Source organism: Triturus cristatus, chromosome 4_2 (genome assembly GCF_964204655.1).
Source record: "Triturus cristatus chromosome 4_2, aTriCri1.1, whole genome shotgun sequence".
Taxonomy (NCBI): domain Eukaryota; kingdom Metazoa; phylum Chordata; class Amphibia; order Caudata; family Salamandridae; genus Triturus; species Triturus cristatus.
The window spans coordinates 51,951,964-51,968,187 of record NC_140586.1 but is presented as its reverse complement, the minus strand read 5'-3'; the positions used below and the strand labels follow the sequence as shown (position 1 = coordinate 51,968,187).

At 45.6% G+C, this 16,224-nt stretch overlaps 1 protein-coding gene across 1 annotated transcript in view; it reads right to left on the bottom strand.

The window, feature by feature from the left end:
- Nucleotides 1-16,224, bottom strand: part of LOC146832948 (uncharacterized) — a 209,177-nt gene that overhangs the window by 146,519 nt on the left and 46,434 nt on the right. The window contains exons 8-10 of the mRNA XM_085600029.1: nt 11,338-11,588; nt 9,297-9,404; nt 6,219-6,407 (exon numbers count right to left, since the gene is read on the bottom strand). Coding sequence (XP_085456155.1) covers nt 6,219-6,407; nt 9,297-9,404; nt 11,338-11,588 — 548 coding nt within the window. The remainder of the gene's footprint in view (nt 1-6,218; nt 6,408-9,296; nt 9,405-11,337; nt 11,589-16,224) is intronic.

The window sequence follows — 16,224 nt, the reverse complement described above, 5'->3', positions numbered from 1 at the left end:
AAATAGGTGTCCCGGCCGGCATCCACATCAGACTGTCTCTAGTCTGCACGCCAGCGGGCCTCACATGGCTATTATGCAGGATTAGGGGTGGCTTCTATTGACGGTAGGCATTTCCAACCAGTACAGAGAACAATAGAGTGGTCAGTTCAATCCGTGGACACAGTACAAAATTGGTGACACTCAGCCTGATCTTTTACGCCCCACTACTTTTAAATGTCACCAGCCGCCACTGATTGTGCCCCATCCAATGGTACTCTCTGCCAGGGCCCGAAGACAGCACAAGCAGGAACTCACTTAGATGTTATTCCGGAATACACTGGGGTCTGGCAGGACATGCACAGAGGCACACCTGCTTTGCAGAGTGTACATCAGAAGACGTACTGGTAGCATAGCATGCTAAACTACTCCACTCTATGCCATTGCACTCTACGCTGTGCCACTCTACTCTGCGCCACTCTATTCTGAACCACTCTACTCTATGAGTGGCATAGAGTAGAGTGCTGATGCACTCAAAACTGCTTTACTCAAAACCAATGTACTCTATGCCACTGCACTCAATGCCAACTACTCTGCACCACTGTACTCTACGCCACTATACTCTACTCAGCAACACTCTGTCACTGCAAGCTACACCACTCTATTCTACTCTGCACCACTGTACTCTGTGCCACTCTACTCTGCACTGCTCTAGGCTACGCCACTCTACTCTATGTCACTCTATTCGACTACACTTGAGTACTAAAATCATATGGCATCAACCTAACAGAAAAGGACCTATCTAATGCTGTAATAAATGTATTTACTTTAAATGACCAACTGGATGTCCCAAAAGCTTCGTCAAGTATCATAAAATTAAAAAATAACATACAGAGAAGAAATATAGAGAAAACTGAGCAGCCGGGATGATAACAACTTATAAATGCATTATATAAGCAAATCAAAAACACTAAAATAGAAAGAATATTGACAAAAGTTCAGTGCCCAAGCTTCAAATTAGACAACATGAAACTCTAACAGCCTCACAGGGGGATCCAATATCCAATCCAAGGGTAGGAAACTCAGCTCTACATTGAGGCAAAGCAAATATTTGGAATAGATACATTGAGGAAGGTTGGACGTTTCATAAATGAGAGCCCAACTTGTTCCAAAAGGCTCTTTTACTCGACACAATGTCACCTTGTTGCAAGACAACATTATCTGAGCTTCTAGCAAAGTATACCCTTTTTCCACATGGGCGTAAGTTTTTTTGTGAATATTTCCAAATTTTTAAGATAACTTTCAAGCCATCATCTGAAAAAGACCAATAAGAGATACATCATCAGGATTGAGGTCTTTCATGACATTCATGGTTCTCTGACCCAAACACACCCCACCATAGCTCAAGCTTGAATCAAGTTGAGTTACTTTTTTAATATACTTCTGGACTCCTGCCATAGGTCACACACATGTTTACATGTAAAAAGCATGCGTCCTATCACCTTTGTACTCGTGACATTTCAAACACTGATCTATTCTATTCTATTCTTGGTTATGCTTGGTATAGGTACGAAAAGAAAGTATATCCTCTATCATCAGGGAGCTAAACTCTTCCACTATCACTCAGATAGTATTGATTGCACAATTTTATCTTACTTTTATGACAACTGAAGCTCCTAAAACTACAAATATATTGCCTATCCAGAATGACATTAAAAGTTACATTAAATCACTTCCCAGTATCAATGTCTATTATTTGGGAATGTATCTCAGTCTCTTCAAGCCCTGCTCAGAAATCAGAAACATCTGAATTAGGTGCATACACAGTTACGACAACATATTGTTCCTCCTCTCCTGAAAGGGATAGGTGGCTCAGGTCTGGTCCTCTTAGGCACTGACTGCTGTTCTTTGTCTTTGCCGTCTACCATATTGAGAGTATATGTGTACTGGTCTGCAAGACCACAGGTTAAGTCAGGGAAAGCAATAAATCAATATTTACCCTTATCCTCGAAACTGATCATGTTTTACAGTCTCTGGAAGTCTGAGGAGACTCTTTGTTTCAATACTTCATCCTTTTCCTTTTCCCCCTTTTCATAATGCTAACATATTTTCATTCACTATGCCTTAATTGGTGCATGTCAAGGACAATTTCCACAGAAATAATGTTTTTGTCATTTATTTCTGTCTTTATATCAAATTTTAATAAATATTATTAACTACTTTTCATAACTGATGTTACTTTTTTCTTACTGTAAAATAATGGTCATATGTTATGTACTATTTATTTTATTCTTCAATAAAAATGTTGAACCGGGCTGTCTTAGGAGAGCCCACTTTAACTCTTTGTGTATAGCCTGAAGATCAATATTTTCTAGGGGTGGTCCTTCATCGCACAGTCCCTCTCCTCAGTAAGTCAGAGTAATTCTTTAAAAGTAGCACCGAAAAACGATAGAAAATATAAGGGCGCCAGTTGTACATTTAGGTTATCCTCTTTTACGCAATCTGTATGCTTGATGGGTACTTAAAAGTGGCAGGTAGGACCGAAATATCTTGTTCACCAATGTTGACCCCACACACACAAACACTCTATTGGTTAGAATGATTGTGCTACTGTACTGTTTATGCTTAGAAGGAGCACCCCATTCTGGTTTGCTGAAGACATCTTGAGGACATTCAGAAAGCCTCCATAGGAATGAATTCTGCCCATACCTTACCATTGGCTTTATGGTTTATAACTCACATGTCCTTGCTTTCTATTTGCTGGCTCTATTCGTTTTAGGCAGTCCAACTAGAGTTCTTCCCTTCCCTTGCCCAAACCTTGTTTACTGTATCCTTCCGAGATCTCACTTTCTGTAAACAGGCTTTTAAATCATGTTCTTTTCTTGTCACATTTGCTGTGCGTTTAAACACAAAGGTCAAATGTCAGGCTCCATCCGAGGGAGCTTGGTGTTTACTTTTCTGTGATTGGAAAGCAAGAGGAATGCAGATTACTCTCCCCATGGAGCCTGCTCGTACCCCTTTATTGCTCCAGTTTACATGGCTGTAGCATAACCATTAAAACAGGCCTGCAGGGAGGAGGTGCACGCACATTCTGTGACAACAAATATTCAAGTTGAGGTTCTTCAATCAAAGCTCTGTTGGCTTTTGCTTAATATGACCCTCTAGTGAATGTCTAATGATCTTTCTATTTACAGTCAGCAAGTCCTAGTACCAAACCCTTTTAATAATAACATGCATTTGCTAGCCAAAAGGTGTAGCCTACACAACTACACTTAATAACAAATAGCCTCAGTATCTACAACCCATGCAGTAGTACCGTGCCATAAAAACCTAGACAACACATATTACTGCTTTCCAGAAAACTACAAACAGGAGCCCGGAAACCAACTACATTCTTTACACTACAGTCTTAAACATATTTCCTATGTCAAAACATAGCTTGTATACTATTTGGTGGATGCATGTGTTGCCAACAAGGAAATAGGTGAACATGTTCCACTGAATCAACAATGGCCTACACGCCACGGCAGGCTTTCACACTGCTGGCGTCTGGTACGACAGTCTACATCACTTCACTTCATGCCTCTCTACTCCACTATGTACCACTCTACTCTATGCCAGTGCACTCTAACCCACTCTACTATGCAACACTGCACTCTTCGCCACTGCACTATTCACCAGGCCAGTCTAGGCCACTCCACTCTGCATCACTCCATTCTATGCCACTCTACTTTACAACACTGCACTCTGTGCCACTGCACTCTATGCTAATGCACTTTATACCACTACTCTATGCCACTGCACTTTATCCTGCACCCCACCACTCTACGAAACTTCACTCTACTCTGAAACAATCTACTCGACCCCACTGCACTCTACACCACTCTGTGCCACTCCACTCTACACCACTATGCGACTGTGTGTTATGACACTATTAATTGCTGCTGTGCTCTGCCCTGCACCACTCCACTCTATGCCACTTCACTCTACTTTGAAACAATCTACTCTACGCCACAGCACTCTAAGCCACACTATTCCGCTCTATGCCAAACTACTCCACTCTATGCTACTGCCCTCTAAGCTGCGCCTCTCTACTCTGCACCACTCTATTGTGCACCACTCTACGCCACTGCCCTCTGAGTCACTCTACTCTAAACCACTGCACTCTATGCCAATGCACTCCATGTTGCTTTACTAAAAAACAATGTACTCTATGCCACTGCGCTCTGCGCCAACTACTCTTCACCACTGTGCCCTATGCCACTATACTCTGCAACACTCTTCATGACTGCATACTACGCCACTCTAATCTACTCTGCACTACTGTACTCTGTGCCATTCTACTTTGCACTACTCTACTCGCTCTATTCCATGCCACTGCACTCTACACCACTGCACTCTGCAAGATTGCACTCTTGGCCACCAAACTCAATGCCACACTACTCTGCACCGCTGCAGTCTACACCTCTCCACAACATTGCACTCTATGTTACTGCACTCTATGCCACTCTGTTCTACTATGCACCACTCTACTCTGCACCACTCTACCTTGCGCCACTGTACTCTACGACGCTCTACTCTGGAAGACGGCATTCTCCGCCACTGAACTCAGCACCAGTCCACTCTACACCAGTGCTCTATTCGCCACTGCAGGATACACCACACTACACCATTGCGCTCTCCGTCACTGCACTCTGCGCCACTCTATTCTACTCTGCACCACTGTACTCTACACAACTGCTCTCTGCGACCCTCTACTCTGCATCACTCTACGTCACTGCACTCTACTCTGCCCACGAAACTCTATGCCACTCTCCTGCACTCTACACCACCACACTCTGCATCACTCCATGCCACTCTATTCTGCACCACTGCACTTTATGCCACTGCACGCTACATCACTCTACTCTACACTACTGCACTCTATGCCACTCTACTCTACACGTCTGTATTCTACCCTGCACCACGTCACTCTTCTCACAAACAATCAACTCTACGCCACTGCACTCTACTCTGCACCACTCTATTGTACGCCACTGCACTCAAAGTCACTCTACTCTATGTCACTGTACGCTACATCAATGCACTTTACACCATTTTACTCAAAACCAATGCACTCTATGCCAATCTACTCTGCACCACTGTACTTTACGCCACTTCACTCAAGGTCACACTATGACACTCCACTCTACGACACTCCACTCTATGATGCTCCACTCCATTAAGCTCTTCGCCACTTTGACACACTACTTCACCTTACGCCACTCCATGCCACTCCACCCTAAGCCACTTGATTCTGCAACACTACTCCACTCAATGGCATTCAACTCTCCTACACTACTCCACTTTGTGCCACTTCAATCTATGGCAATCTACTCTACTCTACGCAACTCTTCTTTACAACACTCTACGCAACACCCTCTACACTACTCCACTCTGCTCGACACCACTCCACGACATTCTGCCACTCCACAACACTCTACTCCACTCTGACACTCTACACCACTCAACTTTACTCCATCTTCGCCTTTCCTCTCTAGCACACTCTACTCCCTCCATGATACTCCATGCCACTCCATGATTCCACTTCACTCCACTCCCCACCACCAACTCGATACCACTTTACAGCACTCCACACCATTCCACTCCACTCTGCTTCACTTTACGACACTTCACTCCATGTCACTCTCCTTTGCCCAATTAACCTTTAGCCATGCTGAATAGCAGCCACGCTGGTGTGCAACATGGCTAAAACATATTGGCACAGCCACTAGCCTTGCATAGACGAGACCTATTGGCTTTGCCAATGCTTCTTTACTTTGTTACTTGGAAATATACACACTTGTGACTACATTCTTGTGGGAGGAGGTAGCTGACCATGTTCTGCTCCAGGTTTGTGGTTACTTAAATCAATGGTACTCCTCTTATCAATTAAATGTTGAGTGGGCCTGCTGTAATGAAAACTACTTGCAATGGATTCAAACACATATCCCCACAGTGGATGCATTAGCCCAATAAGCTATGACACCGAAATAACAAAGGTCACCTCGGGGAAGCGCGCAGTACCTTCAGAGCGGTAAACGGTGACATCCCAAGTGGCAGAGAAGGCTCTAACAAGGTAGCAAGGAACCCCCCAACCCCAAAAGAATCCCAAAAGGGAGTCATAACAGTATTGTAAATCCTACTGAATGTCATAACATTATTCTAGTGCTTGGCACTGATTTGCCTGTCGTGATACTCACAGCCTGCAGGTTCTCCTTTGCCTCCGCCGACCCCCGTGATAGCTTATCAACTGCTGTAAGCACGTGCTCCTGGAGTCTCTTCCAAAGAGTGGGAAAGCCAAACGGGCAAGTTGGATCGGTGGCCTCCATCTCTTCAGTCCAGCGTGTCGCCTTCCACAGCAGCACAGACAGGGCCTCCTCCCTCAGAACCTAGAGGGCAATGGGGCAGGCTGTGAGCGTCCTCTGTACCTCCAGAGTCTCTCCTCAGGCTCAAACCCAAGAACTTTCAGCTGCCCAATACTCTTCGACCAAGACTCCCTTTCCCCTTCCCTATTTCTTCAGACCTCAAGTTCCTTCCCCCTCAAACTCCAAGTTATTAGCAGGTGGTAAATGTGTGTGCTGAGACTGCCTCTCAATCAGGCCCTAAGAAGAATTAAAGTTTCTTCTAAAAATATGGTTTGTAGAAATGTCTTTCTAAATTCGTTTTATACCATCCACGTATAACAAGGTCATATGTGCATATATTGCTGAATCATTGCCATTAAATTATAATCTGTATATACCCACACGTCTTGCGGCCTACTGTTGCTAAAAAGGGGAACAGGGCCATGCCTGTAACAGGGGATATAGACACAGCATTTAATAAGGCATTTTGGGCATTAAAGGAAGAAGACTGGAGATGGGGCCCTTACCTTGTTTTCATTTATACCCCTCTGCAGCCCTCTTAACCTCAGACCTCAAGCTCTCCTACTATTCCCCCTTCTACCTCCAGACTCCAGGCTACCCCTCTGCTCCTTGAGCCCTCAGACACCAGGCACATCCTCTTACTTGCCCTCCGACCCCAAGATCCCATCTTTTCCCTACAACCCGGGCTCCCACTTTATTTTGTGATGGCAAGTTCTGACCTTTATATCTGACACCTGCTTCTTATGGCTCCCTTTTGAACCAAGGATCTCATATTCCTCCTTTGTTCTCAGGCTCTCTCCTTTCCCCTCTGCCCCACACTTTCACATTTCTCCTCTTACTCTCACACCATTCACCTATGACTCCATGGTCTTACCTAGCTCCTCTGACCTTGGGGTATTACTGTCCCTTCCAAATCCTAACTCTCAATCCCGCCTTGACCATTGACTGTAACACTTTGACACTAACACTGTGCTCATACCGTTCCTCTATGACCACAGGTAGAGCCGCCCCTGGTCAGATAGCGCCCTGGGCGGATGGGAATTTGGCACCAAGGCTGATGCAGGTGAATGGAATGATGTAGTAGGGAGGCCATTTTGTGTTCATCGATCAGTCACAGGGTGATTGCATTAAAGCAGTGACTCGCCTCTGAACACAAACACCTCCCCTAAATAAGCTGGATTCATTTACAACTGGCCCTAAGTTGTTGGTGTGGCAGAAAGGGTAGTTGTTGCCTGGCAGCATGGGGTAAGAGAGAAATTGGAGGGGGCGGAAGGGGGCTAATGGGGTGTAAAATGGTATCAGCAGCATGTAAAAAAAATGATTACAAGCAGTGTAATTGGATTAATTGGAGCCACGCAAGAGGAACGTTGCTGTCTGCAGTACCACAATGGAGACCCCTCTGTGCTGCCCTCTGACGGCTGGTGCCCTGGGCTTGGGTCCAGCTCGCCCATGCCCAGGAAAAGTCGGTCCTAGCCACAAACATAAAACATTTCCCTCTAAGGCCCGCTGTAAATTTACCTTCAAGGCACCAGATTCTCAGCAGTCTTTTACGGACCCTAAGTTTTCTGTTCTTCTTTAACCCTAGGCTGTCACCATTACCCTCACAACCCATGTCACAGAGTTTACCCTCAGACTCTACGCTCCCACCATTCCTCTCTGAACACAATCTCAAAACTTACCCCTGAGATCACTGGCTATCACTATTCCCCTCTTATCTCACCTTGTAGCTTCTAAACAAGGGGCCTCCAAAATCTTCTATAACAAGAGCTACGTATGGTCAATAATAATCTTGCTGGCCTACTAATATTATTAGCGTTGTATAGACAACATTATGTTAGTGGCCACCCTATGCAAGACTGCCAGCGGTGATTACAGGGTTGCCAGAAAGGTTTTATCAACTTGGAATATAAATATAACTTGAAAATTCGATCCTTTTTCTCCAAATATCATCTGATAAGTTCACAAAATATACATATTTTCATCTTGAATATACACTTTTCAATTCTGGAATACATATCTTAACTCATCAAATCAATAACCTCTAATTTAGTAGGGTCGGCTGAACATTGGAGAGCTACTTACAAGTAGCTGGAGAGCCACCAGTGGCCCCCAAGCTACTCGTTGAGGGTTGGAGTTGCCTGTTCTAAACTTTCTCCTCTTATCTTGGCTCTCACCTTTGCCCTCTGACGCCAGTCTGTAAAGCCTCCCCTGTGACCCTAGACTCTCACTACTCTCCTCTAACCCTAGGGTGTTTACTTTTCCCTGAGACCTTAGGTTCGCACGATTCATCAAACCTGTAAACTTCCATCTCTGTCTCTGCCTTTCACCATTTCCATCTGACCCCAGGCTGTAAACATTCCCCTCTGACACTAGGCTCTCACCATCCGCCTCTGACTCCAGCCAGTAAACCTTCCTTCCTGAGCTCGGCCCTCAGTATTCCCATCTGACCCCAGACTGTGACCATCCCCCTCTGACGCTAGGCTTGCACTACTCCACTCTGACTGTAATCTGAAAATTTCCCCTCTGACCCTAGGCTTTCACCATTCCCTTCTGACCCCAGGCTGTAAACGTTCCCCTCTGATACTAGGAGGTCACCATTTCTCTCTGACTCTAGCTTTTAAATTGTCATCTCTCCCCCTACATCTCATCATTTTCAACTTACCCTAAGCGAGAACATGGACTTCTGACACTACGCTCTCACTGTTCCCCTCTGACCCAATGCTCTCACCGTTCTCATCTGACAACAGGCTGTAAAATGCCTCATTTTGATCGTAGGATTCAACCATTCTCATCTGAACCCACAATCGAAACTTCCCTTTGCGACCAAGTTCTCACCGTCTTCTATACTACATCACGCTGGTTTGTCCTCAGTCTCTGGACTTTCCTCTACGACCCCAAAACGGATTTCATTACCTTCTCCCCTTTGTAGGCCACGGTTGCTTCCAGTGTCTTCATCAAGGAGTCTACAGCTCCGAGTTTTGCAGCTTTGCCACTCAGGAACCGACCAATCGCGTCGACGCCCTGCAAGATGAAAGCTCTTCATAAAATGTCTGCCAAAGCCACCTGTCGCTGCGTGGCCTCCGCGAGGGATGAGAATGCAACGCACTGACGTCATAAGTAGAGCTAGGGAGCGCGTGAACTACTTCTGTGATGTCACTTAATGGGGGAGGGATCACGGCACTGCGTGGGCCATGTGATGTCACAAGTGCGGGAAGGGGGCGGACGCGGTGTACGGGGCACAAGCAGCGAACGGAACGAGCGCACCAACTGGTTCTTAAGGTGTCTTTACTGGGCTACTCTGTCACCCTGTAAATAAACTGCCCGCCATATGATGTTCCTTTGGCATAATGCAGTCAATCCGTGCTGCACTGGAAGGTTCTGGTTGGGTGGTAGGCGCTGTGTCCTTAACCGGGGGGCTTTTGTGATACACCAGTGTGTATTTAGGTCATATCGAATGAAGCATCACATGCTGCGGCAGATTGTGATAGAACAGCGGGGCCTTATGATGACAGGGTGAGCAAGGGCCGGACCGGACCAGATGTGCCTTGTGGCAGGCATGCATACCACTGCACAGAGGCCACTGCCCCGAGTGATGGCATGCTGCCTGCGCTGCGCAGCCTCCACTGATGCCACAGAACACCCAGCCTCCAAATCAACGACTATAACTCCGAATCAATTTAATATAAAAACTATATTTCCAAATACAATACGAGACACCATACATTGAGTACTCTATCAACATAGAAACATAGGCGTTACCAGAGCCAATAACCATTCACAGTTACAAATGCTGGAGTCGTACCTTCGACAGAACACGTGCATGCCAAGACCAACAAAGTATGGTTCAAAAAGTATGTGCTGACATGCGTTTTCACCTGTAATGAAACCACGGGGGCACTGACATAGAGAGACGTCTACCCTTGGCCTTGCAGGCTCAGTTGAGGAACACTCGCAGGGTTGGACTGGCCTATTGAGCAATCAGGCAGTGTTTGATCGGCTGGTTTGACAGGTCAGTGTGTGGGCTGTGTTTTTGGGCCTGTTTTATGGTCTGGTGGGGCAGGTTTACAGTTGATTTCCATGATGTTGCCACAAAACATTGCCTGTAGCAAGCACATATGCATGCAGTCTCCCATACCTTAAAAACAACGATACAGCGTGTCTTTGCAAGCTCAAAACTGCTCTGATTTGCAAATCAGGGCCACTTTTTTAGCCATTTCATTCACTAATGGGAGTCACTTATTATGGTGCCCAGGTCTTGTTTTCTGTCCCAGTCTGACGCTGACCACTCGAGAAATGAGATTGGGCAGTCATGCAGTTAAACGCCTAAATATCACAGCATGTTGGACTTGGATTCTGACAAACTGGTGGGAAGTTGTGAGAGATGATGCTATGAATATCACCAAACAGGAGCAGCAAAAACAGACGTCCTGCGGGGAGTGGTCCTAGCCTCTAACTGTCAAAGGTGCAAGCCAGTGATGCTAATGACCAACAAAGTGAGTGCTCGAGACACAGCGCGAGCCAGTGAACATGTAAACAAACATTATAAATGTGAGATCAGCATAGAATATTAGGATGCAACACAGAGGCTCATGGTGCTAAAAGATGCTCACTGCACGATAGGAGTTGTCAAGTAACATGAAGCTCTGTATAGCACAGTGTTCAGTAAGTCTATGATCTGTTGGTGCAGTTGTGTGTATAGATATGCAGGATGTCTACTGGTCGTGTGTTATTGCAATGATTATGTACCTCATGTTATTACTGTTGTGCTTACTCTGTAAAGCACTCTTGATACCTTCGGGTCATGTTCACACTATATAAAACTCACAAATTAATAAGTAAATTTGGACCCCAGGTCTTTCCACTCCTCACAATGCTGAGGGCTTTTGTGAACAATGACGCTGGCTTTTGCCACGTAGAATTTGCTCTGATCAGTTAACATAACCCTGTGTCTTACCTTTCTCAGTTCCTGGTCCCCAGCAGAGCCTGCCTGGCTTAACCCTGTGCCACAGTCTGAGAGAAGCAGCAGGGTTGTTAAGTGAGCCCTATCCAGGACCCCCTCTGGAAGTGGTGCGGTGGTGTTGATGCGGCGGAGTATGTCATCTTGTATCTGCTCCAGGTCTTCATCATAGCATGGTCCACCAGGATCCTCGGGGACTCTGAGGTCAGCGACTGACTGGGCATCTTTCCCCAGGACCTTCCAAGAATCTGAAGCCATAGTAGAAGATAGCAAGTGGTCAACCTCACCTGATTTTAGTTATGCTTGACTAGAATAAAAATATGTTTCGAGATTTTTGTTTATATTTCAATATTTATTTTATTAACGTTTAAATCAACACTCTGGTTAACAAAACAATAAAATGCACAAAACAAAACATTCTTGAAATACAAATCAATTAAAACTCTTCATAAAAATTAGTGACATATACAGGACTTAACACATATGTGTACGAAATATAAAAAGCCTCAAAATCAAGGTTTTTTTTTGTTCATCAATAAAACAATCCCAAAATGTGTAAAGTGTGTAACACATCTTATTAGAACAAGCACTCATAAAAAGAGCAACAAGCACATCATTACAATTATACGTATTTTCACTTATAAACAATATTGCTCATATTTAACCTATTGGGGTTTTCATATAATTGCAAAATATTGTACTAAAAGCTAATTTATTATTAGGGGTGAGCGGTGCGTGCCGGTAAACTGTGCTCCATCGGCAGAAGGCAGAGTTTTTGCCGAACTCCGTGTGCCAAGTGGAGCATAGAGTGGCAAAACTCCGCCAGCGGAGGTGAAGTTGACGCCCATCCCTATTTATTATCTTTACCAGATTGCTATATGGTTTTAATTAACTAGTTCAGAAAAATTCTACCATTAAAAAAGCGTAGTGTATAAAATCCGAAAAGGCAATGCCTTCCTAGTGTCTATGCTCCAGGACTAGTTCTAGAAAAACTATTACTGACTGGTGCACCTGACAGCATTAACGCTCCTGTGTATCCATCACTATCATACATTAATACCACGAGCACAAGCCACCAAACAACTATCCCAGGTATGTCCTTACATGGCTTTACTGATTTTTATTTTTACTTATCCTTATAATACTCAATTAATTCTGAGTCTGGACAGCAACCTATAACTTTTACAGGATCTCTTTAAATGAGCAGTTGAAGGACACGAGTAACAAGGCTATATAGCTGGCACGTAAGAGACAAACATGAGATTAACAAGGAAAGTCATTCTCCCAGATATCCGTCGGTACTATTGGGCCACACAGCTGAGCGCGATCAATCATGGGCTTTATGGCCCTGCCCTCAGCCCTGGGTATGCCATGGACAGGTGGTTGCTGCGTGGTGGTAACTATTACAGGGCGTTGTACTCGCGATCCCTAGACTCGTCCCTCACGGGGCCCACCGATGTGTCAGTGCGGGTGTGGAAGATGGCAACTGACTCGCTGGGCTGGAAGGATAAGCTCACCCTCGCTACCCCGTTGTTTGAATCGGAGAGATTGGGAAGGCTTTGGCATTCAAAAGGCTTTGATAAGTGGGACCTGATTGGCATCTCCAGGGTGGGTGATGTGCTGCATAAGGGGAAGGTGAAGTCCTTTGAGGAGTTGCAGACTGAGTATGAGCTGGGGCCCTCCGAGTATTTCAGATATATTCAGATGCGCCACGCCCTCTGATCAGTCCTCGTGGAGGGTGAGAAGGTGCCTGAGTCCTCTCCCTTGGAGGACCGGGTCCTTGATGGCCATATGCCCGAGAGCACGATCTCGCTCATATATAAGAAACTGATAAACGTCCGGGCGGACATGCTTCTGGGGCTGAGGGACCAGTGGACTAGGGATGGCCTCGAGTTAGATGATGAGGATTGGCAGTCAGCTGTTTCTTCTCCTAAGGAGGTTGCGATCCCGTCGCGTCTGAGGCTGGTGCAGCTTAAAATACTGCACCGAGTGTATGTGACGGGGCCAAGGCTGGTCCACATGGGGTTCTCGGAGGACGGCCTGTGCAGGAGGGGGTGTGGTATGGTGGGTACTTTCCTGCACATCATTTGGGAGTGTGATGTCATTGTGGAATTCTGGAGGGGAGTCCATGCAGTAATGGGGGAGGTGACAGGCATTGCTCTGCAGCCGGAGGCGCGGTGCTGTCTCCTGAATATCTGGGGGCCCACTGACCTCGATGAGGCGCGGACCCAATGGGTGACCCTGGGTAACATGGTCGCTAAGAGGGATATCGCGCGATTGTGGGGCTCCTCGGGGCCCCCCACACTGACTGCGTGGAAAGAGAACATGGACTGGAGCATGTTTAGGGAGAAGACAGTCTATTGCTCTAGAGGCCGCCCCCGGAAGTGGCACGCCATCTGGGGGCGGTGGAATCAATACAGGGGGGGAATATGTCTTGCCCCTGATCTGGAACCGCCTGAGGAACAGCTTTCCCCCTGACCTTCTTTCCAGCACAGTCTGGTTTATGAACTATTTGGGCCTCTGCTGTCCCCCCTCTTCCTCCTTACACTATCTTGTAACTGGTAGATGAGTGGGGTCCGGCCTCCCCTGGGGGCTCTCACCATGGTTTTTAGTGTTCTTGCCTTGCTGGGGTTTGCTGTGCTTTTTGTGTTTGTTTAAAATTGAACCTTTGCACTTCTCTTTGTACTTTACTGGGGACGCATCACTGTTTCTAATTATCGATGCTGCCGAACCTCCGGGTTGTCGGCTGAATAGCTGTGTCCTGATTTTTAAATAAAGGTTTTTCAAAAAAAAAAAAACAAGGAAAGTCATTGAATATGAAAAAAATAAATGAGAGTGACAATAAAGTCAACCAATGGTAAGCAATAGGCAGGCTTTAAGCCCACTGTAAGATCTTGGTAAGCTCACAATAGGTCTTTTACAGCGATAGAGCTTGTGGTGTCTGGTAGGCTCAGCTCAACAGCAGAGATCCTCATCTTTGGTCTGTCCCCCACATGGAACACAATCTGGTGGCCTTCTGAATTAGGCCAATATGATTTTCTCCACCTTTGATTAAAATCTAGTAGTCACTGAGTCCAATCTCACTGTAGAGCACCACTTTTCTAATCTAGTGCCATTCTGTTTCCTACGTCTTTGCTCTTTGAAAAAGATCTTCCCTTTCTTTCCTGCAGATTACAGATAAAATGTAATTCAAGCTTTCATTTTATCTAGACTGGACTACTGCAATGCTCTCCCGAAATCTCTTCTTAACTGACTACAAGTGGTTCAGAATACAGCAGCCCCTGTTAGTCTCAATCTTCGAAAATGTTATCATATCATCCCCCATCTAGCTCCTTTACTGTGGCTTCCTATTGGAAGCGATGCCACTTCCAGGACCTTTGGCTCTGTCATAAAGCTATTCATCGTAGTGGCCAATCTAGTTACAGAAACCTTTCTGCAGATACACTTCAACAAGAACTTTGCGCCCATATCTGCCAATCACCTTGTTATTCCCCACATCATCCATTCTAGAAACAATGACTGCACTTTCCAATAGTGCACGGTTAAATTATGGAAGGACCTGCACCCCACGCTCCACTCTACTGTATCTCACTCAGCTTTCAGGAAACTTCTCAAAACTCATAACGTCAGCTTGTAATGTATACTTACCTGTTTTTTCTTCTAGAGACCTCTTTCAGTGACAGGACACCCAGGATTGGGTAGCAGAGCACTTTATAAATGTCATTTCATTTCATATCTACAGAGAAGATATTGCTAGAAACACAAGTACAGAAGTTCAGGGTGATTTTGCTAAGGAAACCATTTGGGCTTCATTTGCTATAGAGAAGGGAGGACTGAGCCACGGCAGAACATGTCCCAGTCACGGGCCTCAAGTGGGTCATCCAGTAACTGATGTCACATTACATCTCAAAACCCCAAATGGGATCATCAAACAAAACAACATTCTAGACTACTTACTTTTGGTGATTGTTAGTCATGCAGGACTGGGTAAAGAGAACTGTTTCTTGTCCCTCAAATGGATGGCCCCTATTTGCGAAAGAGTCACATTTAGCAGACGGGAGAGAACACAAGCGTGAGGGCTCAGGTACAGACAGAGGCGTTTGAGAGTGGAGAGCGCTGTCGAAGTCTGAATTTCGACATGAATGTCTGGCTAGCTTTTCTGAGGGCGAAAATGGCGGGGGGGTCAATAACTTAGACTGTGCATAGGCTAGATGGTGGGTGGTGTAGCCAGTGTGTCATGGGCCCAAATTCAAAGAAGAAAATGCCCCCTGCTGCTGCTTGAATTATACATTGGTGCAATAATCAGGGTTCAGTGGCACCTCTGGATTTTGGGCCCCTGTGCCACTGCACCTTTGCGCCACTGGAAGCTACACCTCTGATAGGTGGGTTATAGCACTCAAAGTGGGTGGTTCTCAATTCTTTCTGAATCGGAGCTGGACTGATTTGTTGTCTAATAGCCATAAATGGAGAACACTGGTCTGCGAGTTTCCTGTCTGTGCAATTATTTGATTGCTAGCCTAGCTAGTGTTTGACCCCTAGCAAGATGGGCACCACCGGTGATCGCCATTTTCTCATTAAGGAAGTCCTGTTTTTATGCTTGTGGAAGCCTTGCATCAAGTAATGGAAAGTGTGATGGAAAGAATATCCGAACAAGGTCATCTTCTTAAGTGTGGTTGGAAGTGATCACTTTTTCTGGCGCTTTTTACCACCCTAGGGTAGGGATGCTCAATGGTTTTTGCCTACCGAGCTAAGCATCAGCATGGTCACTAGGAAGGGTGTTATACCAATTGTGAGGGCTCGAAGAAGGGCTAGCGCTAATTTCTGGAAGTCGGAGGGAAGAAGGGCTTCATTTCCCTTGGGAGACACATATTAATTGACTGCAGT